This window comes from Hyperoodon ampullatus (genome assembly GCF_949752795.1).
Source record: "Hyperoodon ampullatus genome assembly, chromosome: 16".
In the NCBI taxonomy this organism is placed as follows: Eukaryota; Metazoa; Chordata; class Mammalia; order Artiodactyla; family Ziphiidae; genus Hyperoodon; species Hyperoodon ampullatus.
The window spans coordinates 6045800-6072830 of NC_136929.1; the positions used below are offsets into that span (position 1 = coordinate 6045800).

At 41.2% G+C, this 27031-nt stretch overlaps 1 protein-coding gene across 3 annotated transcripts in view; it reads left to right on the forward strand.

The window, feature by feature from the left end:
- The window catches only part of EFNB2 (ephrin B2), a gene marked incomplete at its 3' end in the record, with an annotated part of 42813 nt that overhangs the window by 14482 nt on the left and 1300 nt on the right, over positions 1-27031 (forward strand). Inside the window, exons 2-4 of one of the 3 annotated variants that reach the window (XM_079721845.1) lie at positions 8276-8559; positions 25309-25401; positions 26128-26241. In XM_079721845.1, coding sequence (XP_079577971.1) covers positions 8276-8559; positions 25309-25401; positions 26128-26241 — 491 coding nt within the window. The remainder of the gene's footprint in view (positions 1-8275; positions 8560-25308; positions 25402-26127; positions 26242-27031) is intronic. The other 2 variants (XM_079721847.1, XM_079721846.1) reach the window with 2 other exon arrangements.

Consider the following 27031-nt stretch of genomic DNA (forward strand, 5'->3'; position numbering starts at 1 on the left):
TAAACTGTACCCCATATTTTTCATCTATTTGAATAAACTAGTTGTGTGTTACTACAGCTTTTGTAGACTCAAGAATTGATTGTTAAATAGACCACAGTTCAGAGAAGAATAATTTTATTGAGTTGCATTCTCAGAAAATACATCACAAAACAGTTAAAAAAGTCTACAGGCCTTGAATATTCTGTTTAAACCAGAGTGACGAAAGATTGCTCAAGAGCACGATGGTTTGTTCTTTGAAACTGTACATTGAAACGGAATGTTCCAGTCTGATCGCAAAAGCATTTGATGTTTATTGCAGAAAATTATGAAAAATACAGAAAGCTAAAAATTACCCCAAGTCCACCATCCAATAGCCCAAAGCAGACGCAGATAAAGGCCCTGTGTTTGACCAAATCTGTGTCTGTATCGCCAGCAAAATGAGCAGAAGAACACACCACCTACTGTGTATGTGTGTATATTTTCAACTGAACTTAGTCATTTACTTAAAATAATCATGTACTCTAATGATGTAGTTTTGAAACGAAAGGAAAAATCAGTTCTCCATGGAAAAGTAAAGTCTGTTCACTCAGACATTGAATCTTCTTTTGCTTAGCAGAGGGAGAAGAGTCATCATCTGTAGGTCTCTTTCCCCCTACTTTGCACATTGGCAGGATTTGCATTGGTCCTGTTACGTGAGTAAGATGGTCTTGTTTCTCAGGCGGATGATAACTGCCATAAGTATGCAGAAAGATTAGACATTTAAATAGATGTTACAGTTGTACGTGTACAACGGTACACAGAAATGGCTCTGGATCTGAGCTGACACTCTTTAAATGAGAAGCACTGTGATCCTGTCTGTCTGGAGGGGGTTTACGTGACCCAGTTATTTGTTTGGACAGAGAAAGTGGTCATTCCTGTCTACATCCTTTCATTCTGATCTCTTTCATTCTGTGCCAGTTGGATATTTTTGCATTTGGCTACAATATATTGATTTGCCCTTGTTTATATGGTAGTTTGGCATAGCCTTCCATTATATATCGCCACGTAGTATTTCCCTCAGGAGAACAAGGCCTTCTTACTTCAGATCTCCTTTCACAGACTCTTTCAGCATCAAGGGACCATAGTGATTTGGCTGTTCTTCTAGGTTCACCTACATGTTTTTGGCAACCTTGAAGACAAGTGTAAGAACTCATTGCACGTTTGTCCTGAGGTGCATGTGTTATGATCAGGTGCAGATGCAGCAGCGGGAAGGGGAAAAAAGAGAAGCAGGGAAAATGGGGCATCCATGGGGGGATGGGGAGAGCAGCTGTGGCTCCACTACCCAGCGGGCCCCGAGCATCTCAGCTCCCTGCTCCCGTGGATCTTGCTGTTCCATCGGGCCAGGTTCAGAAGTCAATCAAGCAACCATTGCCCCCATCTGATTTACCCTGTGACACCTGGGGATGCGATGCTGGTTGACAGAAGGGTCCAGACTTGAGATCAAAACATGTGATGTTCTGATCAGTCAGACAGCTGTGTGTTGTGACCCCTGAACTCTTAAGTGGCAGGTTTGGGCTTTAAATGCATATTATGCTAGTTTTTTAAACAAGCATGTGTTCCTAGAGTGGGTTAAAACATTAAAGAATATTGTGTCGCCAGGGAACTCTAGTCAATATCCTGTGATAAACCAAAATGGAAAAGAATCTGGAAAAGAATTTGTATGTATGTATAACTGGATCACTTTGCTGTACAGCAGAAATGAACACATGGTAAATCAACTCCAACAAAGTAGATTTTAAAAAAAGAATGTTGTGTCACATATGGCTGTATTATTTCAGAAGTTCCTACAATGATGAATATGAAGTATAAATGTCTGATTGAGATTATTAGAGATCTAATTTAGATTATTAAAGTTTAAAGTCTAATGTGTGTTATTAGATCGATTCCCTGTGGAAGTATTAGAATCTAGTTTGGTGAATAACTTTTAAAAACTTGGATTCAGGTTGATAGGTAATCGGAAGGTAAAAACAGATTCTAATATCAAATCATTTCATTTCAGGGACTTCCCTGGCGGTCCAGTGGTTAGGACTCTGAGCTTCCACTGCAGAGGGCGTGCAGGTTCAATCCCTGGTCGGGGAACTAAGATCCTGCCTGCCACATGGTGTGGCCAGAAAAACCCACAAAAAACAAAAAACAATCACTTCATTTCAGGCAGGGAAACTTTGGAAACCCTACTCAGAGTTTCCATTTTATTCCATGTTATACTGTCTCTGGATTTAGTTCAGAGTCATCACGTCTTATTGTCTTGCTTGGGAATGATTCACTGGGAAAAACCATAGGAGTTGCCTATTTCTGCTCAGCACACCCCACTGCTGTGGCATCCCAGGGAAACCTTCCAGGGAGAGACACAAAACCACAGCACCAATGCCCAGGAAGCAGTCCTGACCCCAGACTCTCTTGATGGGGAGGAAGATGCAGCTTCCCCGTCCCAGGAGCACAGCAGGGTGACTTGCTCAGACTTTGAGTACGTGGCCCAGAAAGAGATCTGGCCTCCTGTGTTCTCTCTCCTGTATAAGACAGAAGCACTGTGAGTCCCCTTTGTTTTTTGTTTTGAATTAAAAACCAGCAGATACTATTAAAGAAGACTTCTGACCACTTTTTTGTTTTTTGGATATCGTTTAACAGAAACAACCTCACCTCTGTGGTATGGGTTACAAACATGGGGATTTTCTTCTAGGTGTCTTTGGCCACAAAAATGGACATTATCTCGTCATACAAAAAGAAATCTGCACTTCATATTTACTAGGCAGAGTCAGTGTAGTAATTTAAAATTAGCTAGTTGTCACCACCCTAATTATTCTTAAAAAAAAAAATAGAAAAACATTTCCAAAGTCAATAATAAGGCAAGTCTTGTTGACTGTTACCAAATATTCAGGGCATAGATGTGCTATGTGGTCTGACTTGTTAAAGTCTCTTGAGCAATCCTGAGGTAACAAAATCCAAATATAAGTGACCTGGCTTCAAAAATAGAACTCTGTGGTTACTGGCTTGATTATAACCTATAGGATGCATTGCTTTCCATTTGAAAATGATATTACTAAAAAATTCACCCCGTTTCCTTTCCATGTACATTCTGCAATTCTCATGAATCATCTGGATCCATCTGTAATATTACACTTAAAACACAAGTTCCATGTGTGGTAAGTTTCTTCCTCACCCTTTGGCCCTTGGCTTCCCAGGACATGGCAGGGGTAGCCGATGGCCGCCCTTGTGCTGGACAAGAAGGTGGATCCATCTGGCTGCCGAGTAACCTGATCTCTGAAGCCTGGGCAGATGCCTGCATGTGGATGGACTTTCTCTTAATTTCCCTTAACTTCATGGCTTGTCTATGAAAAGCTCAATTTTTAGAAAAAGCTGCATTTCCCCAAACCAGATTTATGCTTTAATGTGATGCAGCGAGAGGTGAGAAGTGTGCAGGCAAAGGGGTTTTTCCTGTCGCTTCTCACCTTTGGCCTGGCGTGTCTTCATCTGGTTTGCGTGTCAAGCACGTGTACAGGGACTGAATGAAGACAGTGGTGGAAGGTGCTTTGATCAGTGTTTAGCGAAGAGTAAGTGCTCAGGGCTTCCCTGGTGGCGCAGTGGTTGAGATTCCGCCTGCGATGCAGGGGATACGGGTCCGTGCCCCGGTCTGGGAAGATCCCACATTCCGCGGAGCGGCTGGGTCCGTGAGCCATGGTCGCTGAGCCTGCACGTCCGGAGCCTGTGCTCCGCGGCGGGAGAGGCCACAGCAGTGGGAGGCCCGCGCACCGCAAAAAAAAAAAAAAAAAAAGAATAAGTGCTCAAAAGCAGCAGTGCTTCTGTTATTAGTGCGTCTGGAGGTGGTGAATTGCCTTGCATTTTAACTAGGAAGGGATTCCAGAAAACTGCCAATATTCTTAAATCCTGAGACAACGGGTCCAAAACTCCATCCACAGTGCTCCTTGCCGTCCAGAAGCACCATCACACCAGAGATGACCCCGCTCTGCTCTCAGCAACCCCCATCCGAACTCGAGCTCATCCTATCTTCAGAATTCCTTCTGTGCCTGTGATCTGCAAATATCGATAGTTTGTGGCACTAAATTTGACTTAAATTTATTGTGTGTATCTTAGCTGCCATTTGTTCTTTCATATTTTAAACATCTACCAGATGTCAGACCTTGGGCATTCAGTATGGAGTCAGCCACACGTGGGACCTGCCTGCCCTCAGGAAGCTAGACTGTAAAGTCCTGACGATCCAGATCCTAGTTTTCTGTCACTCAGAGCATCTGGTGTGGAGGTGCCTTAGTTGTTACACTCACGTTACTCTGTTTGCTCCCATGTTGTGAAGCACATGGCTGGACCTGGAGGGTATCATGCTTAGTGAAATAAGTCAGACAGAGGCAGATGCTGTATGTAATCACTTATATGTGGAATCTAAAAAACAAAGCAAACGCGTGAATGTAAGAAAAAAGAAAAGGGCTCACGGATATAGAGAACAAACTAGTGGTTACAGTGGGGGGAGGGGGAGGGGCAAGATCAGGGCAGGGGATTAAGAGGTACAACTATTACGTATAAAATAAGCTGCAAGGATATATTGTACAGCACAAGGCATATAACCAATATTTTATAATAACTATTATATATAATATAATCGATTATATGTATAATTAATTATATAACAATTGATATTAATATATATAATTGATTATTATATATAATAATTGTTATTAATATTATTTAAATGGAGAACTTTAAAATTTTTGAATCATTGTGTTGTACACCTAAAACTAATGTAGTACCGTAAATCAGCTATATCTCAATTAAAAAAACTGTGAAGGCCCCAGGGGAGCAAAGAGACTTCTGGGCTTGATGTACTTAGGGATAACGTAAGAAACTTATGATTTGGGCTCTCAGCTCAACCACAGCCTTTGTCTACTGAGAAACCATAATGTCAGCAATTAAGGAGACTGGTGTGCTAACCAGCTTGTATATCTGTATACCTATATACGCTTAAAAAGTAAACCACTAAAGCACTCACATATTGGGTTCTTTTATATGGATTTAAATAAGGAAGCAAAAAAAAATTTTTTTTTAGTTATCTATTTTACAGCTATCAGTGTATATATGTCAACCCCAATCTCCCAATTCATCCCACCCCCACTTTCCCCCCTTGGTGTCCATACGTTTGTTCTCTTGAAACCATTTTTCACGGTGAAGGAGCAAATCCTTGCCTAACTTTTTGCCACAGTGTCTTCTGAAAAGTGAACTAATGCTTTTTAAAGCATTAGGAATAGTGGGATTTATCAGGATTCACTTTTTATGAGTGTATCAAATACGCTATTGAAATGGAGATTCCTCCCTTTCTCTTTTATTTTGAAAAGCCATCCCATGGGTTAACCCCTCTGGCATACATTGCTCCCCTGTCACTGACCGTTAAAGCTTTTTGCGTGATCACTACCTTCTGAAAATACAGACTGAAGTGCAGAGATCCTTGTAGCCAAACCAGCCCATGTGTCCTCTGTTCTTGACTTGACCCCATCAGCCCCAGCAAAAACTAGAACTTGGATTTGGTGAGTGAAGAGAGAGTCATGAGGTTCTCACATGGGCAGGGAGGAAATCAATAGTGAGTCTTTGGTTAAGCAGGAAAAAATAATCTTTGTGAAGGAGACGGGATCTTGGGAGCATTTTGAATGAAGAGTCTGGTGAGCCGAGCTTCAGACATAGGTGTGATGTGGGAGAATTCTAAGATGTGCAAAGACAATACACAGCTTGGGGGTGAGGGCAGGTCTGATGCATTCTCTTAAAGGAATTGAATGGATGGACAAGAGGGTGGATCCATCTGGCTGCTCAGGATCCTGATGTCTGAAGCCTGGGTGGGCCCCCCGGGGAGGTGGTCCAGGGTCAAAGTCGCTCAGTGTGGAGATCCGAGCTGAGAAGAGGCAGGTACTGGTGTCCAGGCTGCAGACTTCTGTTGTGATTCAGGAATACTTTTCACTACAGCTAACATGGTGCTTGCTCTTTGTCGGCTGGTAAAGAAGCCGGTTTAGGAGAGAAGATGTTTGGAATGGGGGTGGGAAACCCCAGGCAGGAGCTGGCCTCTGGTTCTTGGGTGCAGTGAAGATTTCCTAAGAAGGTCGAGGAATAAGACATGAGGAGAAGGATGCGTCAGGAAGGTGAGCCGTGTAACACTCACCATAGCTAGTTTATATCGACTGCCAGGCACTTTGCCCCTGCTTCCCAAGCCCAGCAGAATCACTGGGGCACCGGGGTGTGGGGCAAAGACTAAAAAGCCTCAGATATTCAGATCCAGTCCTTCAGTGTGTTCATCAGAAACCAGAGCTGTGTTTCAACCACAAAGATGATGGAGACCACTGGCCTTTTGGGGGGCAGGGAGAAGACCCTGGTGGCCTTCAGTCCCCTGGAGTTGAATTGCCCATGCGCCTCCCCAGAAAACTGCAGAAATGGCCAAGATGTTCACAGAGAGGCTCTTACTAAGTGGTGATCTACATTTGTCAACAGTTCTAGATAATTCTATAAGGGTGCACACATGATGGTCTGAAATTTGTCATTGTTACAAAAAATAGTCATTTTGAGTGCTACTTCACAGAAAGATTTTGTTAGGTGATTCTCATTCACTTTACTTTTTCAACTTTTTTTTAAAAAATAAATGTCATATATCCTTGCTTTAGCAAGCTCAGTTTAAAAAAAAAATAAGAAAGGGGGCCGCCCTCCCTTTGGGATTGTAAAAGAACACATTCCCAAGGAAGAGTGACAAGCCACTGTGTTCAACATGTATCTTTTTTCCCTGCCATAAAGAGTATTGGTTTTTAATATAAATCTGTAATGTAATTTCTGTTATGTTCTATGATGCTTCATAATCAACCTCATGCACTTTTCAGAAAAATTAATACCGTTCATTAGCATTCATCATCATCTGTTCCCTCCGTATCAATTTGAAATTGGCAATGCCCGTCATCCTGGTTTTCTCTCTCTCTCTCCCTCCCTCTCTCTCTCTTCTCTCTCTCCCCCCACACCCAGTGTCTCTCTGTCTGTCTCTCACCCCGTGTCTGTGTCTGTCTGTCTCTCTTCCTCCCTCCCTCCCTCTCTCTCTCTTCTCTCTCTCCCCCCACACCCAGTGTCTGTCTGTCTGTCTCTCTTCCTCCCTCCCTCCCTCCCTCCCTCTCTCTCTGTGAATTATGACCCATTCATCGTCATGGCTGGTGGGCTTCCCTGGTTCAATAAGAGGTTGGATTGGAAGGACTCAGACGTGATGCTTTGTTCTCCGGCTTTAATGTTTTAATGAGCCTGCAGGCTTGGCTCCTTCGGAAGGAACAAGATGAGATTTCTCAGTGTGTTTTTAGTGTTAGCACTTGTAGAAGGATGTTCATTACGAAGCTCTTGTTTCAGTTTCTCCGAGAAACTCCCCGTTAGGGAAGATCTTTCAGCAGCATGGCTGGGAAAAACGAGAAAGGGGAGGAGGGCGCTGTGAACTGTGAGCGTTAAGGGGATAGTGTACCAGTAGTTTGGGTTCTAAAGGTTTGCTTCTCAGAATTAATCGGAGCAAAGACATCTCACGGGAGGGGGGAAAAAGGGTTTGTGGGGCAAGGACAGGGACAGTAGTTGCTGTCTTCCCGAGTCGGGGACTTTTCATCTTGCAGCTGAATCAGTACTCCAACTAATTATTTCTGGTTATCTTTTATGGGTTTGTAAGATGTTTCTTTTGTTCAGGGTAATAAAAAAAACCCATTATTTGATCAGTGACTGACTAATTATGATAAGTAATTTGAAACATTCTTGATGAAACTTGTCTGTTAATTAGCATCAACAGCAAATGGAAACTAACAGAACAACAGAGTCTCAGTGCATCCACTGTTCCCTGGAATTGCTGCCCTCTTTCTGTGGCATGCCCAATAAACTGAGGCTGCCAGTGGTTAAAAAATAACGAACAGATGGGAAGGTCTGAGTCACCACCAAGGAAAAGTCATTGTGAAGTTACACAAAGGAGCACAGAAATATTACAAGCGCGGGGGTGGTAAAGAAATGTCAGTAGGTTGACTTGATCCTACTGGGTAAAGTCAGGGGTGTGGTTTCTTTCTTTTTCTTTTTCTTTTTCTTTAAAGCTTAATTCCTAAATACATTCATCCCATGCCGATCTGAACTCAGAGATGTTTGGTCAATAAAAGTGTGGCTCTATAAAATTATAGTTTGGAATTCTTGATGTTGTCTGGCTATATTGTCCTTATCATTAATACTGTTATTTTTTTATCAACTCAATGGCGCCTTTTTTTTATGCTTTTAGATTTCTACCTGGACAAGGACTGGTACTATACCCACAGATAGGAGACAAATTGGATATTATTTGCCCCAAAGTGGACTCTAAAACTGTTGGCCAGTATGAATATTATAAAGTTTATATGGTGGATAAAGACCAAGCAGACAGATGCACTATTAAGAAGGAAAATACCCCTCTCCTCAACTGTGCCAGACCAGATCAAGATGTAAAATTCACTATCAAGTTCCAAGAATTCAGCCCTAACCTCTGGGGTCTAGAATTTCAGAAGAACAGAGATTATTACATTATATGTAAGTATAATTCTATTCGTTTATTTTATAGAAATTAGGATAAGCTAAATAGGTTTGTATCAATTTTTGTTTCCTTAAAATTATTACTGTGGCAAATAATTTGGTGGGAATCTTTGCTGAAAAGTTTTTTAAAGAAGCCTTAATTGAATGAGGGACCCCTGTACTAGTACTTCTCATTAACATAAATACCCAAAGAGAAAAAGCCTCCTAGAGTTTTTGTAGTATTGAAATAAGTGGATATATATGAATATATTCAGCATCTCTACTGACAAAACCATTTTTAAGAACCATTGGTGAGATTTTGATAGGCGAATCTTGTGCAATGACTTTTCTCTTCATCCATCCATTCATCCATCCATCCATCCATCCACGCGTCCATCCACTCACTCATTCATTTAGTATTTACTCTGTGCCAGAAACTGCATAAATGCTAGGGGTTCAACAGTGAACAAGATGGTAAAATGGTACCCATTCCTCATGGAGCTTGTAGGTTCCAAGAATGGGAGTTACAGGCAACCCACACTAGTACATGGGTGCATTAAAACCAGGTTTGGAAGAATAAGAAAAAACTTGGGTTTGTTCGATGAATTACTTTTTTATCTACCTATACAATAATTTGACACATTGTTTTAGGAACAGATACTGTGTATCCTTTGGGTCCTATCTGAGCTACCGTTCACTCCCGAGGCTGTGAAATCTGATGAAACACGTGCCTACTAGGTGCAGGTCACGAGCCGGCACAGAGTTAGGATTGTTCCAGGCCCAGGGTCTGTCAGAGTGCAGTCTGGGTGACTAGGATAGCTGTTCACATCAGGCAAGCAGTGAAATGGTTTTTCTTGGTTTCTTTGGTGGGAGTGTGCACTCACTCGTCAGGATAAGCTCCAGGTCGTCAGAGGTACGGAGCTGCTGTGTGCTGGGTGTGCTCTCCTGTCTCTGGGTGATCAGGTTGAAACTCTGGCTTCCTCTACTTCCTAGCTGCTCTTGAGAGTGCAAAATCAATAATTCATTGACTACTTATTAAATACTCAGCAATATGCTATCTTCTGTTTTTTATTGCACTCATTAGTAATTAAAACAAAGATGGTCATAGCCATCTAATCCTTGTTCTTTGCTGTGAATCTGAAATGCCCCAGAGGCTGAAAACGTAGTTTTAAACCAACGTGATGCACAGAGAGTGGCTTAGTGAGAATAAGTAACAAAAAGAGGAAGTGGTGAATTATAGATTTAGAAGCACAATGATCATAAAATGAAAATAAAAGCATTTTGAGGGATGGAACAAGCAGATGGGGTGGTAAAGTGTATGAAGTAAGAGGGAAATCTTTGAAAATATAAAATAGTCATTAGGCAAAACAAATGGAAACCTTAAGCTTTTGGAAGTCCAACAGTGTCTTTTAAAAAAAAAAAAAAGTCTTTTTAAGTAGGACTGTTTACCAGGATGCTAATGTTTTTAGCATAGCATTTATAGGGAACTGAAACCCACCCTACTGAATTCATGAAGCAGGTTAAGACCCCTGAATAGGGTGGGAAAAAGGACGAAGGGGTGCCTGAAGATAGATGTTCCTCAGAGTGAAATATGTCTCTAAAACTGCACCTGCAGCCCTAGCTGCCGACTGGCTCTTCAGGGAGGTAAGCCACCAGAGCCGGAAAAGCACGTGGTAGCCCGGGATAAAAAGAATTGTTCTTAAAATAGAGATGAGGGTTTCAAATTTGAATGCTGCTGGTTGGGTGGTTGTTACAGGCTGGGTGGGGAAGGGCCCAGGGCTCAGAGGGCGGCCGGGAGCCCAGGGAGACTCAGAGCACAGAGTTGAAAGACTTGCGCCACGTCACAGACATAGGAAGACACTTCAGATACTTCGGGAAACGCAGGCCCCATTTCCCACCCATCCTCCAGCAAAGCCAATGGATGGACAGCTTTCCCTGGAAAGGAAAAGAAGGATGAGAAGCATACCTCTCAAAAAGAGTTGAAAAAGTCAATGTTGACTTTCCATTGCTTCTTCGAGAATCACAAGGCACCCCGACAATTAAGAGATTTTTCAGGGTCAGTATTTTCCACAGCCAGTGATCACTCACACATACACACAGAGTCACACTCCACTTAAAACAGTACTGCACTAGGTGGCATGATGGAACACTGCCCTTAACACTGCAAATCACCACTTCAACTTTGGGAGAGTTAACAATGTTGGTATTTTTGAGTTGCTACAAAGTATATTACATGTGTTTAACTCCAAATCTTCCCGTCTAGCTAGTAAGCACCTTCATAACCAAGAGTATTAGTATGAACAGCATTGTTATTGTGTCCTGGTTTCTTTCCATAGGAGGGAAGAAGAGAAATGATAGTTTGGGGCAGTGCTTCATCACCCCAGAGGGGAACAGTCCAAGTTGCCAATGGACTGAATTGGCATTGGTGTTGTTCGGTCATTGCCTAGATTAACTGATTCCAGGAGCACTGGGCCAGGAGCCCAGAGACCTGGGTTCTAGTCCTGCTGTGTGAGCTTAACGAGAAAGTCACTTCATTTCTTTGAATTTTGATTTCTTCTCTAGAAACTGCTTTTACTGTTGTTGTTGTTGTTATTCTGGCTAATGATGGAAGTCTCTAGTTCCAAACCATCTTATGGTCAGACATACACATTCAGTATGGGATCTCTCGTCAGGGTGGCTCTTCTCCAATTGAATGGACAGGATCTGCTGTAAACTCTTTAAAGACACTGAATTTGATTTGTAGTGTTACCAGGTTTAAAATACAGGCATCACACTTTTTAAGTTTTAGAAGTCAATATTAGTTTTCAATCGGGAGTGTATTTTTAAACCTACCGAGTATCCACTAAATTCCCCTAGGAAATGACACGACAGAATGATATGCATCCTCATTAGTTTTTCTCCTAGATGATTATTTGCTTTGACATGTGGCAAAATGATATATATGGGTTTTCTTAATGTTGAGAATTGACTTTTTCAAGTGACCCGTTTCAGTCATTAGACTTGGGTTTAATTTGCATAATAAAATCTCCTAATATTAAATGATCCAAAGGTGGGGATGTTACGACCATTTGGTCTGTTTTTCATTACATTCAGATTCTTAATTGCCTTAAAATGAAAGTAAACATTTTATATAACCTACAGTTATTTTGATCATGTCTTTGAAAAAAATTTTTAAGTTTATAAAATAACTATCTGTTCTGAAGTGGCCCATGGTCAAGGGAAGCTCTGTCTTAAAAACACACCAGTTAATACAAGGCAAGCATTCCTAGCTGTGTTCTCAGCCTTCATTCATAATTGTGTCAAAAACTTTTCTTGTAGACACTTTCTGTGCTTGGTTTCCAGTTTCTTTTTAGAAGTGATATCCCGGAGCTGAATGAGTCAGAAATTCTGGTGTGGAGGCCCTTTGCAGTATCTACCCTTACGAAGGTTCCATGGGTTGGTCATCCAGCCTCAGCATAAAACCTTGCAAAATACCTACAAAGAGGTTGTCATCACACTACCAAAATCATGTGAGTCAGAGGTGGATGAAAATGAATGCCACTGTGTGGATACTTTTTAAGTGAACCATGGGCACAGCCCAGCTGTTAGAAAGAACACCTTATGCCCGAGGAACCTCCCAATTTAGCTTTGTGTGGTTTTTACATTATTTTACCTCAAATCTGTAGCCAAGACATGGATTTGTGGAATAGTCTAAAAGTCATCATTTCTAATGATTGTTTGATTAAACGTTGCTCAGATACTACACCCTGCTGTGTTCACAGTGGTCCTTCCAAAAGCCACTCCTTACTTTCCTTGCCTGGTAAAGTCTTCCTTGAGAAACACTGAATGAATTTGAATGAGTCACCATTTCTTAGGCCCTTCACTGGTTTCATTCTCCAAAGCAATTCTTAAAAAAAATTTTATCAGAGCATATAAAATTAGGAAACTCCTCAGTCAGCTTTGCTCTTTTTTAGACATAAACTCCACTTCTGAGCAAAAATGCAAAATAAATTAAAATGCTTGCACACAAATATAAGAAAACACTATTCTTAAAGAATCAAAACAGAAGAACAGCAGATTCCATTCCTGTATTTTTGTTGACTGTTTGTTTTCCTTTTTTTGTTTGTTTGTGTTTTTCTTTTCTGTTTTTGATTTACTTATTTCTGGGAGTAAGTGTAGCAAGTAGCACTAAAATATACTGAATGTACTGTAAGCCCGCTCCCTACCAAAGTTGTTATGGGAGGTTTCAAATGTACTTTTACATATAGATATCTTTTATTTTTTTTAATTATTATTTTTTTATTTATTTCTTTTTGGCTGTGTTGGGTCTTCATTGCTGCGCGCGAGCTTTCTCTAGTTGTGGTGAGGGGAGGCTACTCTTTGTTGCAGTGCGTGGGCTTCTCATTGCGGTGGCTTCTCTTGTTGCGGAGCACAGGCTCCAGACGCGCAGGCTCAGTAGTTGTGGCGCACGTGCTCAGTAGTTGTGGTGCACGGTATTAGTTGCTCCGCGGCATGTGGGATCTTCCCAGACCAGGGCTCAAACCCGTGTCCCCTGCGATGGCAGGTGGATTCTTAACCACTGCGCCACCAGGGAAGCCCTAGATTTATTTTAGAATATATGTGTGGCCTCTGTAACGTGATTATGTGCTTTGATTGATGAATTATTTATATGATAAAGGCAGCAAAATCTACATTTCTGTCACTAAAGATCTTCAAGTTCAAGGATGTGACAACATCAGCCTGTCACTTATCTGACTTTGGGGTGGGGATTTATGTTTGATACCTTGCATACCATTGGTGAATTCAAGCATTTAAACACATTTTTGTTTTTAACCTACGACAGTTGGCTTTGTAATAGAATGGTCATCAGAATCTTGGGTGTTTGGAGGATACACACACACAGCACTTAGAACGACAGATAAACATGGTAGTTAGCTGAGAGTCCCAAGTCAGGCAGACCTGGCTTCTTGAATGCCCTTCGGCAAGTAACTTAGCCAGTCTGCCTCAGTCTCTTCATCTGTCAGCTGGGGATGATGTGCATTTAAATGGGGTGATGTATTTGGTGCTAGCTTCCATGGCTGGCACCAAATAAGGACAACTGAGGGTCTCTTTGTGGGGAGGCAAGGTGGGGGGCTGGTGTGAGACAGCCTGTGCTCTCCTGCGAGCTGGCAGGCGGGGAAGATGGGCTCATAAAGTGTCACTTATTTGAAACACCGTCCACAAAATGGAATTCCAGAGATTGTCCAAGTTTCAATAATGCTGCTGTAACTTAATTATAAGATCTTCCCTCTTTTTTGTCTTTTTGGAGTGTTATAAAAGTTCTTTTGTCCTTGGGCAAAAGAAACACGCATTTTTGGATTTTTTTTGTTGGTGGAATTGCCCAAGCTTGTTAGCAGATCCTCCCTAAGACTTAAAAGAGACAGACTGGGAGGAGGGTTCTACACATATAATCATCCCCCACTTACCATCTCAACAGCCTTGCCAGGGCCTTTTTTTTCCTCTGTTCCTTGTTACACAAAGGAAAGCCTTATTTTTATTGATCATTTCAGCAGCATTCCAATGTAGTATAAATATTCTTTTAGAGAAAAAAGTACATGTCAGGGTTGCCTTGTCACTGAGACAAGCTGGGACACTACATCATTTCACTAGTCTGGTAATGAAAAGCATCATTTCCTTTTCTTTTTCTTTTTTTTTGGCCGTGCCACGCAGCTTGTGGGATTTTAGTTCCCTGACCAGGGACTGAACCCGCACCCCCTGCAGTGGGAGCACGGAGTCTTAACCACTGGACCACCAGGGAAGTCCCCCGAATTTCTATTATTTTTTAACTTAACATAAAATCCTTTTCTGACCGTATTGAAGGCTCTCTCCTAGAGTATATCAGTAAGGCTCCTTGTTCAATTTAATATGAATACAGCTTAAATTCTTTATACTTTAAGGAGTAAAATCTCAACTTCTGCTCAGTTGGAGCTTGTGCTGAGTAGCTTCTGGCTCGAGGGTCTGATGGAGTCATGGCCATTGGGATATTTATCCCGTATCTGTCAGGGTTTAGGAGGATTAGGCTATTGTAGATTGAGACTCTGTTCATATTCAACGGCGTCACCTAGGCAGTAGTGACAGCTTATCTCATTTAAAGCTAGACAGAGATTGCCGTGTGAGCACTATTCCTTATTCCCAAAATAACTCATGAACGGACAAGATGACTGGTTCTTAAAGCAATGGGGAGAGACTGAAAACCTCCTATGTAAAATAAGAGCAGATGAGAAATGAAGGCGATTCCTTGGAAAAAAAAGGATTATTTAGGAATTGCTCAGAATAAAACTGCCTTTACTGTTTCATAAAATACATCTCAATATCTCCAGCACCTGTATTTATAGCTTTTTCAAAGTTTACTTAGACTTGTACATAACTGAACAGCCCTGGAGACTTCTTTGTACAAGCATGAGAATGAGTTTCTTTCTTAATAGCCTTTAAATATTTATCATGAAAATCAAAATTTAAAGCAAAATAAAGTACTTTAAGAAATAGCCAAGAGGCATTAGACAGACATGAAAAGATTACTTGGTGAAAACTTATTTATATAGTTTTTAAGAGTCCCACACTTGTTCCTAACAGTCTGAAATCTCAGGCTGGGTGTTTGATCACTTAGAGGGAAGTGTTACGGCCTCACACACTCTTTGAGACTGTCACTTTACAGTCTCAAAGGACAGGTGACAGAGGAATTTTTATCACTGTGAGAAAACAGAACTTGGAAAGTGTGAGTAGTTTAGTGCAGTTCACACAGCCATGAAATATCAGGGGCAAAACTCAAGCTGGGTTCTCAGACCCTTAGACCAACGTCATTAGTTTATGACAGTGCCTCCTGGGTCACCAAGCATATACATGTATACAAAGCAAGAGGAAAGATAGTCTAGTCCAAAGCACACTACTTACAGAGTACGGTAAAGAGAGTACGAGTACATACACGTCACATACATAGCGACAGTAAAGAGAGCATATGTACATACACAGTGCATACATAGCAATGCAAGGATGCCACTCGAACTGGATATCAGACAACTCTGTGTTTGTATCAGACGTGTTGGGCCAGAGGCCCTGTCCTTTGTTGTAACGTATAACTAACTTCAGCCATGTGCCCCAAAGTTGACCTAAGAAGTTCTACAGAGCAGTAGGAAAGGAGAAAGGGCCATTGGTTAACGGTGGGTGTAATAGCATTTTGTTAGGTCTCCTGAATTTTCTTTTTTCTTTTTAGAGCTACTATCAATCAATTCCGTTTCTTCAGTAGGACTATGCTTTGTGTTTTATCGAGTACAGTTGACCCTTGAACAACACAGGTTTGAGCTGCTTGGGTCCACTTAGATGCAGATTTTTTTCAGTAGTAAACACTCCAGCACTGCACCATCTGCAGTTGGTTGAATCCGTGGATATGGAATAACCGCGGGGATGGAGGGCTGACTATAAATTGTACTTGGATTTTCGACTAGGTAGGGGTTGGTGCCCCTAACCCCCATGTTGTTCAAGGGTCAAATGTACTTTGAGCCCCTCAATGGGAAGTGGCTAAATAGTAAAATTAAAAATAATAAAAATCTCTCAAATGTACAAAAGAGGTAGTAAGAAACTTCAAATTTCCTTAGCCAAGTATACAAGTGCTACAGTTTGTGTGGATGGATGGGTGGATGAGTGGACAGGTGGGTGGATGGAGAGAGGGAGGGAGGGATGGATGGATGGGCAGACGGATGTATGGATGTATGGATGGATGCATGGGTAGATGGGTGGATGAGTGGATGAGTGGACAGGTGGATGGATGGAGGGAGGGAGGGAGGGAGGGATGGGCAGAGACGGATGGATGGATGGATGGATGGATGGATGGATGGGTAGATGGGTGGATGGGTGGATGAGTGGACAGGTGGATGGATGGAGGGAGGGAGGGAGGGAGGGATGGGCAGAGACAGATGGAAGGATGGATGGATGGATGGGCAGATGGGTGGATGGGTGGATGAGTGGATAAATGTATAGATGGATGGGTGGGCAGATGGATGGACAGGCAGAGCCTCTGTCAGAAGCATAACTGATCACTTCACAGAGGAGCTAGGCTGTGTGTTGCTAAAAGACAGTCCTGCTTCGCAAATGGCTTTTTGCATTAGTGGAGTAACCCAGTTTCCTTGTTCCTGATGTTAAACCAGGAGATGAAGGTATTCTTTCATTGAAGCAAACATGTGGAAAATTGCTCTGGCTTCTTGGAGCATAGAACACGTCCCCTGAACGGAATTAGGTTCATGTGTAGGGCAAATTCAGACAGGGCACTTTACCGGGGTTACCACTGGTCTCTAGATGGTCAAAGCAAATAACATCATGTCCATCTAAGCTATTATGCCATCAGAGTGGTGCATTTTCTCATCTACAGTGTTATGTTCTAAACTGTCAGCAAACATTAATTCAGTCACTGGTGAAGCCCTACCACCCAGAGGTGAACTCTGCCTCAGATGGAGGTTTTCCACTTCAGTGCCGCAGTCTCCCAATTACTGGGTCATTAATATCATTGCAGGCGATTAGTGACAGCAGACTGAGCACGAGGCTTCTGGGATGTGTGCCCTCCCCACTGTGAACTTTTCACTCTGACCCTTCGCTCTCTAAACATTTCCACATCTCCACAAAGATATTTCAATGATGAAGACCATCAAAAACTCGGGAGTGGGCTAGAAATTGTGTGCTAGAAATAATTCATGCAAACACATGTTTTTTCATGGCTCAGAATATTTTTATTAGATGTTATCACTATCTCTTGACCAGGAAGTCTCATTTTCTTAAAAAATCAGAATGCTTAAGTAAAGCTAATATAGACAATAGGGAATTATGTTTTATCTTTAGAACTCTGACATCATTCTTTTTTTTTTTTTAACGTGAGTTTGGTCATTATATTGAAGTGGTCATCTGGCCCCCTATTTTTAAAACATGATTCTTCTTTCTTAGTAGGTTTCAGCCCATATTAAGGTTGATTCTCATGTATAAAGGTAAATTATGCTTTAACCATTGACTATCACATTCTCACAATTCATTCTGAATCATTGTGACAGTAAGATTAACTCCCTGAAAGCATGCTAGATGTAAAGCTTTTTTATGAAATCTTGTTGAAAGTTTTTTTGCCTAATGAGAGATTCTACCTGCATAAATCATCAAAACTTGTAGCAATAAAATTTTAGACTCAGAAAGGGATGCTTTCCCGCAACAGAATTTATGAAAAATCAAGACATCAAGGTGTTGCAAGCAATATTTTGAGGGGAAAGAAAGTAAGCCACTCATAAATGATCTCGTGTGTTTAAGCATGCCTCTTGTAAAAGGAGGGGACAGGTGATTTATTACCAGGCCTATTTGATCTTTCTCAGGAAAGTGTCAGAGCACCCACTGAGCCTGGAAGGTATTTCTGTCACTGACGTATCCCTGCTATGTGTGCACATACTTGCACACACACATTTACCACCTGTTCTTTTCCACTCCGGTTATACGTATATAGTCAGTGGCTTTTCAGGGCTATCTCGTCAAAGATGACGGTGGCTCTTAGCATCTTCAGTGATTGTCACTACCTTAATTTTTGTATATACTTCTTAATGGTGAAGAGGTTTAAGGAGTAAGCTGTGGTGGAATTTCTTATGTCCTAGGGATGGTGTTTATCACCGTTCTCTCTATAGGCTGACCTCCCTCAATGTCCAAGTCTCGCATAACACGGGAGATAGGAAATATACTAACATATATTGGCACCTTTAGACTCAGTTCTTTGTAGTATCTTTGTATCTTCCCTCTTCCCAAAAGAGTGAAAGTGGCAAAGTAATATGTCATCCAATCTTTCAGTGAATACAGAAACAAAAGCAGTTTACAAAACTGTTTCAAGGTTGTTACATTTCTCAAAACTCTCATTTCTAAGCTGTCAGTAGAATATCCTGTCATGGCTCATGGTGACCATTTAACATTGAGGAAATAAAATTATACCATTTGATTCAAGAACATCCATTTACACTGGATACTTGGTATCTTTACTCAAATTTTAATATGAGAGGAGGGGCTAAATTGTGACTCTGGTTTTTTAAAGCATTTTTCCAAATCGTTCTGTCTAGTGGAGAAACTAATTAATTGTGCTGTAAAGAACTCACTGGGGCTAAGCTAGTTGTTACCTCTTAATGCCTGACTTACTGCTTTCAAAGTTCAAAACACAACCAGAATGATGCAGGTTTAGTTCAGGTGATTCATCCCATTGTTCTGGAACACTGTTTCCTTGGGTGAAAAACACACACATCCTGTAACTTCCTTTGTATTTTTCTTTTGTCAAGTCGAGGCCATTTTAAGAAGAATCTATAAGACTTTTACTCTAAGATCAGGCATTCTGGGATAAACTGCCATATGTGTTGAAATACTGCTGAACTTTTTTTTGATATTACACCAAGCAAAATAGTGAGGCCCTTGGAAAATCATGGTGGTATATTCTCATTTCTTTGACTATAAATCCACAGAGAAAAGCATATACAAAGGAAGAAGTTAGAAGAAGTGATTTTTTTCATCGTCCTTTCGGCACATTATACAGATGTTTTTGCTTCAGAAGTTTTAATTAAAGAAAAGGGCATTTATTTTTGACAGTCAGGGGTTGTTGTCATTTCCATGGTTAGAATTTTTCTTCTAAGTTGGTATCTTAAAGGATAACCGTGATACCCAAGGCATTGAACTACACTGAGTTCTAGAAATTGAATTCCTGTCTCTTTAGTACATATTTTGAATGTGCATCATATATTTTGAATTTGAATTCGTGTCAGGGTGTGAAGTAGGGTAGATCTTAGCTTCCTGAGTTGTATATTCACATTAAGTAGTTATATTTTTATCAGCCTTCTGGTTTTCAACTTACATGTCTCAGTTAATTTTTTGTTTTTAGACACTCAAAAATTTGTCAGCCCTGTTAGAAGAAAACAGTAACCTAGTTCATGTGTCATATTTATTTTAATGTCATGGCTTTACTTTTCACATTTCCCACTTGGTTCTGCTTCTTTTATTTCCTAAGTTTGCCAGGTAATAGGCTTCTAGTTCTTCTAGTTCTTGAGTTGAGTTTCAGGAGACTGATATGTTGAAAGGCTGCCCTAAGAAATCAGAATTAGCAGGGCCAGCGTAGGATGACATGATGGACAAGAATAGTGCCAAGAAGATGATAGAGGATTTTCATAAAATGCTCTTTGTTTCTTAATCAAATAAGAGCAAATTTTGTCATGTGCAGTTTATATGAACACAAAGTTTTCATTCTTACTAGAAAATTGAGCTCTCTCATTTTCCTGATCCTGTAAGCTTATTATCTGTGTCTCTTTGGTGGACCTCTTTGATGAAGTTGATAAAAACTATTTGCTTTGGGGCTTCCCTGGTGGCACAGTGGTTGAGAGTCTGCCTGCCGATACAGGGGACGCGGGTTCGTGCCCCGGTCCGGGAGGATCCCACATGCCATGGAGAGGCTGGGCCCGTGAGCCATGGCCGCTGAGCCTGCGCGTCCGGAGCCTGTGCTCCTCAACGGGAGAGGCCACAGCAGTGAGAGGGCCCGCGTACCGCAAAAAACAAAACTAAACAAAACAAAAAAACTATTTGCTTTGGAGTGTCCATCAAACCCCCACCCCCATCCCGGCCCCATCCCAGTAAGCCACATTTAGTATAGGGACTTCCCTGGCTGTCCAGTGGTTAAGACTCCGCACTTCCAACGCAGGGGGTGTGGGTTTGATCCCTGGTCGGGGAGCTAAGATCCCACATGCCGTGTCGCACAGCCAAATAAATAAATAAACAAATAATTAAATTAATTAAATAGTATAAAATGTCCTCCATAGTATATTTTGATGTTTCATTCTTTCCATGATACCCTAAGAACATTCCTTCACAGGGATGCATTTACTCTGTAGAATTTTTTTCTGCTGCCCTCATGCCTAACCTCTTTGTGCATGGGACCCATATTTCGTCACACATCCAGCAGTTAATTCTCCATCTGACTACTGAAGTGATAGACTGAAATCAAAACAGCCAAGATCCAGGGCAGCAGCTTACCCCTCCTGGGATGCAGAGCAATAACAACCAAATGAAGACGCATTAAAATGCGATAGGACTTCCTCTCCGTGGGCACAGTCTAAAAAACAGAGCCAGAAATATTCCTGCCCTTTCTGTCTGCTTTGCCCACTGGTTCTCCTTTTTTCTACTCAGACAACCAACATACTGCAGATAAGTTCGTGTACAAATAAATGGGAACGCCCGGATGTTGGCGAGTAGTTTTCGGATGTGAAGAGAACTTCTAGGCGTTGTGAACTCAGGGTACTTTTTGCTGAGCAATGATCTCCACCCACTTAAAATCAGGCCCTGGGGGAACAATCTAGTGATTTCAGTACATTCACTACATGCAGTTAGATCCCTGAAGCAAAAGCTTTTAAAAGCAGGCTATAAAATGCCCATGTATCTTTATTAAACCTCTTTTCTAACTAGATATACTTTTCTAGTAATTTTTAATTTTATAAAGTCTATTTTTTCCCTGGGCCAAGGAAAAAAATAAGGTTGGGCACTAAAAGCTTAGATATAACAATGTTATTTTTTCTATCTCTAAATGATTAAATGCAGTTTCATCCATTTAGTACAGTAATACTGTGATTGTGGTGGCATTAGATGCTGCTGCTAGAGAGATGCAAAGAAAAACTAAGTAGAATGAGGTTAACCGTTTGTTTTTACTTTCTCCAAGTTAAAAATTCCCAATACATTCAAATCAACAATAAGAATAATTGCAAAACCGTCTCCTGAAATGGAAGTAGATTTTATTCCCAAGCATTAGCAATTTCTTGTTGTATTTCAAAGTCAGCCACTAAGGCTTTTAAAGCTTCTTGGTGACTGACTGTTGCGGCAGAAATCAGAATATTAATCTTGAGGCTTTATTGCAGAATTCGCTGCCAGTAAAGAGGCGCCATGAGGACAGAAGACTTTCAGCTGCGCCATTTCTCAAGGTGGTGAGGTGGGGAGGCAGCTCTAGAATTAGGCCCACGCTCTCTCCTCTCCATGTTAAGCAGATCGTGGGGAAGAGACATTAATTTTTACTAGGAGATCAAATATAAAGTAAGTTGAAGTTACTCTGAGTTATTTTATAATTGAACTTGCTATGAAGTTGACCCTCTGAAGTTTCCATTGGTGCTCACATCTTAAAACAGGGTTTTCCGAAATCGAGTTATTTGTAGTGAGGTGGATGGACTTAGAGCCTGTCATACAGAGTGAAGTAAGTCAGAAAGAGAAAACCAAATACCGTATGCTAACACATATATATGTAATCTAAAAAAAAAAAAAAAATGGTTCTGATGAACCTAGGGGCAGGACAGGAATAAAGACGCAGATGTAGAGAATGGACTTGAGGACACGGGGAGGAGGCAGGGTAAGCTGGGACGAAGTGAGAGAGTGGCGTGGACATATATACACTACCAAATGTAAAATAGATGGCTAGTGGGAAGCAGCCGCATAGCACAGGGAGATCAGCTCGGTGCTTTGTGACCACCTACAGGGGTGGGATAGGGAGGGTGGGAGGGAGATGCAAGAGGGAGGAGATATGGGGACATATGTATATGTATAGCTGATTCATTTTGTTATACAGCAGAAACTAACACACCATTGTAAAGCAATTATACTCCAAGAAAGATGTTTAAAACAGCAAAAACAAAAACCAGGGTTTTCCCTGACTGCTTACATCATACCTAACTTGGGGCAAAAATCTTTCATGGCAGAGCATCTAACCGTATTTTTTTTTTTTGGCGGGGGGGCGCTGCACCACTCGGCTTGTGGGGATCTTAGTTCCCCAACCAGGGATCAAACCCCAGGCCCCAGCAGTGAGAGCACCGAGTCCTAACCACTGGACCGCCAGGGAATTTCCTCTGAATTTTAAAGTTTAGCCCCCTTTTAAACAGCCAAGTATTGGGAATGCTGTTTTGATGTTAGGAATGAATTTTTCAGTATCTTCCAGTAGCCTTTGCAACTTCTAAGTTGACTTAGAGGAGAAAGATGCAGAGTCCAGAATGTAGCAGAAGAACCCTCCTCACTCACAAAGTTCTGCCTCTTGGCCTGCCCTCCCCCTTCACCCTTCATCCTCCCCCATCCCAGCAGTGGCCTCAGCCTCCAAGAACTCAGCAAAGGCAGCATTTTCAGATTGCCTTCTGTGCACCTCCAGGGCTTGAGGGATTTTTTCCTCCCCAAGGCATAAAAAAAGTTTCCACTGTGAAAGATGCAAAGCAGTTTCATGTCACACTACACAGTTTTCTTCCTACCATGTATAGTTTGTGGATGTTAAATTATAGATTGCAGTCTAATTTGAATACTTTTGGAGTTCTTTACATTTGGGAGTTCTTCAGATATCACTTTGAGTAAACCAAAGGGAGCCCTCCACGAAGGGATTGGTATTCAGAAAAGGCACTGACCTACGAATTAAAATCAAAAGAAAAAGTCACTCAAATTATGTGCACCTCTTGCACTTCCAGACTGACAAACTAGAAGTCATCTGTAGTTTCTGCCTCTGCAGATGCAGTTCTGAATTATATTTACCAGGGACTGTTCTCTGCCATGCCTTGTCTATCCTTTCTCGTATTCCTTTATTTTTTTCTTTTAGACCTGAACCTTTTATCTTTTTACCTCAAGGTTAAAATAAATATTCAGTAAATCTATATTCCTTCCCCCCACACACCTTTTTTCTTTCTGGGTACCACCCTTCAGATCTTATTTTTATCATTTGTTAACTTAGTGTTAAACTTTTAGCAAGAAAAACTTAGTCATTGAACTTTGCATTGGGGTGCATTTATGTGTATATTAATTAGAAAACATGGAGATTCCACTTGAATTAAGTAAACTAAACCTTTGAAACTGTCAGCCAGATAAAGACATCAGCTTTCCACTGTTTTTTTCTATATAAAAGCATATCCTACATTTTGAGAAAGATCAGATGAGAAAACTGTGAATAAGTGAAGATGATAGCACTGCTCTGAAATTGGCCAGAAAGAGTGCCTGCTTGTAGATATCCATACTGTTCTAAGCCTTTAGGAGGAAAGGATACTTTCAAATTTAGGTACATGTTTGGAAGAAACAAAAGGGAAAGAAGATGGAGAAAATGGGGGAAAAAAATGATTTTTTTGTAAGAGTCGCAGAAGCATGCAGAGTTCTTAGGTATTTGTTCTAATTTATCTGCCAAACATTTTCTCAACAATCTACAAGAGGATACTATCTACTTTTCACCCTAAAAAAAAAAAAAACGATGATGGCAATTTTTGCCCAGTTTCCCAGGAGAAACTCAGTGTCAGCAATAGAAGAAGAGTGAGATATGATTGTGAGGCTGGACTTTAAGGAAACACTCAGATAAGCAAAGAGATATTTTTGCACACAAGAGGCAGCGATTATTATTAAGGAAAACAGAGAAAGTAAAAGTCGCTAACTTGAGAACACAAAGACAAGTCAATCCTGGCCTTGTTTTCCAGCCAAGATAATTACCCACAGCATACACATTTCCATGCATGCCTGTCCAACTTGTCTGCTGCCCCACCATTTGGAAAACAAACAGCCCATTAAAAGAATGTCTTTGGATTTTTTTTTTTTTTTTCAGAAAATCTGTCCCTTTTTCAGTGCTTTTAAAAGTGTAGAGTTAGTTGACAAAACTTTGATAATTAAAGTAGAGAAGGATTTACCTGGCAGAACTGTTTATGAAACATTTACGTTCCCTGCCCCTTGAACTGTGGAGGAATGAAAACGTCTAACTCCCCACCCCCTTTTCTCTTCTGAAACTTGACCTGTAATTTAAATCCTGTCCCTCAGCAAGGTACCTGGCAGCCTATCTTTTTACAGCTTTAGTTACAGCGCTCTTCAGAGAACTCACCATCCTAAAGAGATAGAACAATGGGTTGAAACAGAGTAGGGCATAGGCTGTTGGAAAAAAACAGACACTGAAAATGGTCAAATGTTCTGTCTTTCCTCCTCCTCCTTCTCGAGGTGGAAAGGGCATCAAGCCGGTGGACCTGAGCCAAGTCTTCACCTTAGGTCCTGAGCCGTCCCAGGCCCCTCATAGAGCAGTGGGCACCTGTGAGTCCCTCTGTGCATCCAGAGTTCTTCTGCACCAGGGAGCTTGGTTGAAGAGTTTGACCAAGGTCGATGGTGGTGGTAATAACACGTCCGTTCTTTCGGGTCGAGTACAAACTGATGGAGGAAAACTCCAGAATTTGAACGCTTGCATTCTAGTACAACCTTTAAGCTCAAGCAAAGCTGAGGAAAGAAAAGGGGCGTGGGAGTCTCCTCTCCAAGTGTTTATAGAACTTGGATGCTTGACAAACAGGGAGCATCAAGGTAATTGTTCTTGAGGCAGGAAATCTATAGTAGAGGAAGCAGGTGCTGTGTGATGATTACCACGTTTTGAAATTACCGTATTTACTATTCTGCTTTTAGGAGGTTGACTCCAAACTAGTCAGGTTTTTGGAAGATGCTGTCCCTTTTATCTGTAGTATCAGACAAAATCCGTTAATTATAAAGGGAGGAGAAGGCACTTAAGTACATTGGAAACCAGAGGTCATACGTGCGGCAGTGTGGACGATATCCATCTTTCTTTATTTCTTTATTTTTTTCGTTTTGCCTTTCAGCATCCCATACTTTCAGAAAACTTGTGACTAAGAGTGAATTCTTATTTTCCAAATTGTTTTCAGACATTTCATGTTCATGTAAACTTGGCTTATTGATTTCCTGATTTTTTCTTTATTTTTTTGTTTTGTCCATTTTATTTTTAATCAGCTACATCAAATGGGTCTTTGGAGGGCCTGGATAACCAGGAGGGAGGGGTGTGCCAGACAAGAGCCATGAAGATCCTCATGAAAGTTGGACAAGGTAAAGACCGTCTGCTGCTTCACGGAGCCACTGATCTGGTCGAGCCCCCAGCTAGTATGGCGCCAGCGTTGCCCACACGCGCCTTCACTCACTCTGCAGTTCAGTTTCCAAAGTAAACTTTTCTCTGCACCTTGAGCCACTGACAGATTTCCTCAAGTTGTTGCAACCCACTTCTTTTACTGGAGATACTTCTAAAAGTTGAGGTCAGCCAGGTACAATGTCTATTGCCATGTCTGTATCTACAGATATATTTTTCCTTCTTAAAAGCAAAACACCTCTTTGGTTCACCATTAAAATATCCAGAATGCAAACTAAGTTTCTGCCATTTTGCCCATTTCTGCATCGTGACTACAGAAGACTTGTGTTCACTGAGCCTTTTCACACAAAGATGACCTCTTGTGCAGAAAGAAATATTCTTCTAATTAGAAATTGGGATAGTAGTCAGTCAACTCACTCAGTTAAATTAAAATGTCATCTGCAGCGCTCTGCCTGCCAAATGCAAGAATCCCTACGGTTTCCACAGATGGCCTCACCATCTAAACCTCTGAAATAACTAGTAGAACCGTTTTGTTTTCAAAGGAAAATTATATTCTTGCATCTCACAGTACTTTGCATAAAGAATCTTATGTTCATTTCTATTTGTGCCTCTTGAGATATAGATCCAGCTCCTAAAGCTAGAGCCCATCAGATGTCTGTGCTGTAAGTAACCGCTTGTTTTTCATATAGATGCGAGTTCCGCTGGGTCAACCAGGCATAATGATCCAACAAGACGGCCAGAACTTGAAGCTGGTACAAATGGGAGAAGTTCAACAACGAGTCCTTTTGTCAAACCAAATCCAGGTATAGCAGCGTGACCCATGTGTGCCTAGGTCTGTGTGTTCCACACTGCTCGGATCACAGGGGGTAGAACAGAGTCCAAGTACTTCTGCACCAGGAGGATGAACTTGTAGCTCCCGCAGTCAGTAAGCTTTGCTCTCGGTTAGTTGTTATCAATTACTCAACCAGAATAAAATAATTAATTCCCACAAAAGTCTTACATTCAAAAGAGTAGAATTCATCAGCTGTAAGTGCCAATTATTAGCACTGCTCTTTCAGATCAAAGCTACTTTCATTGGCTGACACTTTATCGTGCTGTTTGTAAACCTAGCTTCAAGCCAGTGTTAATGTATATATAATTGTACCAGTGTTTCATCTAGTTTTATCTAATCCACAGAGCACCTGATTGATCCTCTTCTACATTTGAGATGGTAACATCTTAAAATATTGCATAAGGCCACATTTTTCAGGTAGTTTCGTCAAAAATTTTTTTCACATTTTCAGTGTAAAATAAAATATTGCATGGATTCCTGGCAGAAGTTTAGAATACTGGATAAAATTGACTGCCGTTTAACTTCGTTTTGTTAGCAGTCTTTGAACAAAGCTATAGCTATCTGTTTGTTACCACGGGAATGAATTTTTTATATGGTGGTCGCTGAGCAGACGTCAGCAGTTCCGTATTAGGGATCCGCATGCCTGGTTGGTAGTCGTGCGAATTTAGCATCTGTAGCAATATTCCATCTCTTTCCAAGCTTCAAGGAGGGAAGTTGTTATTTCTAACTTTCAATGACAAGATGTGTCAAATTCTTATGAC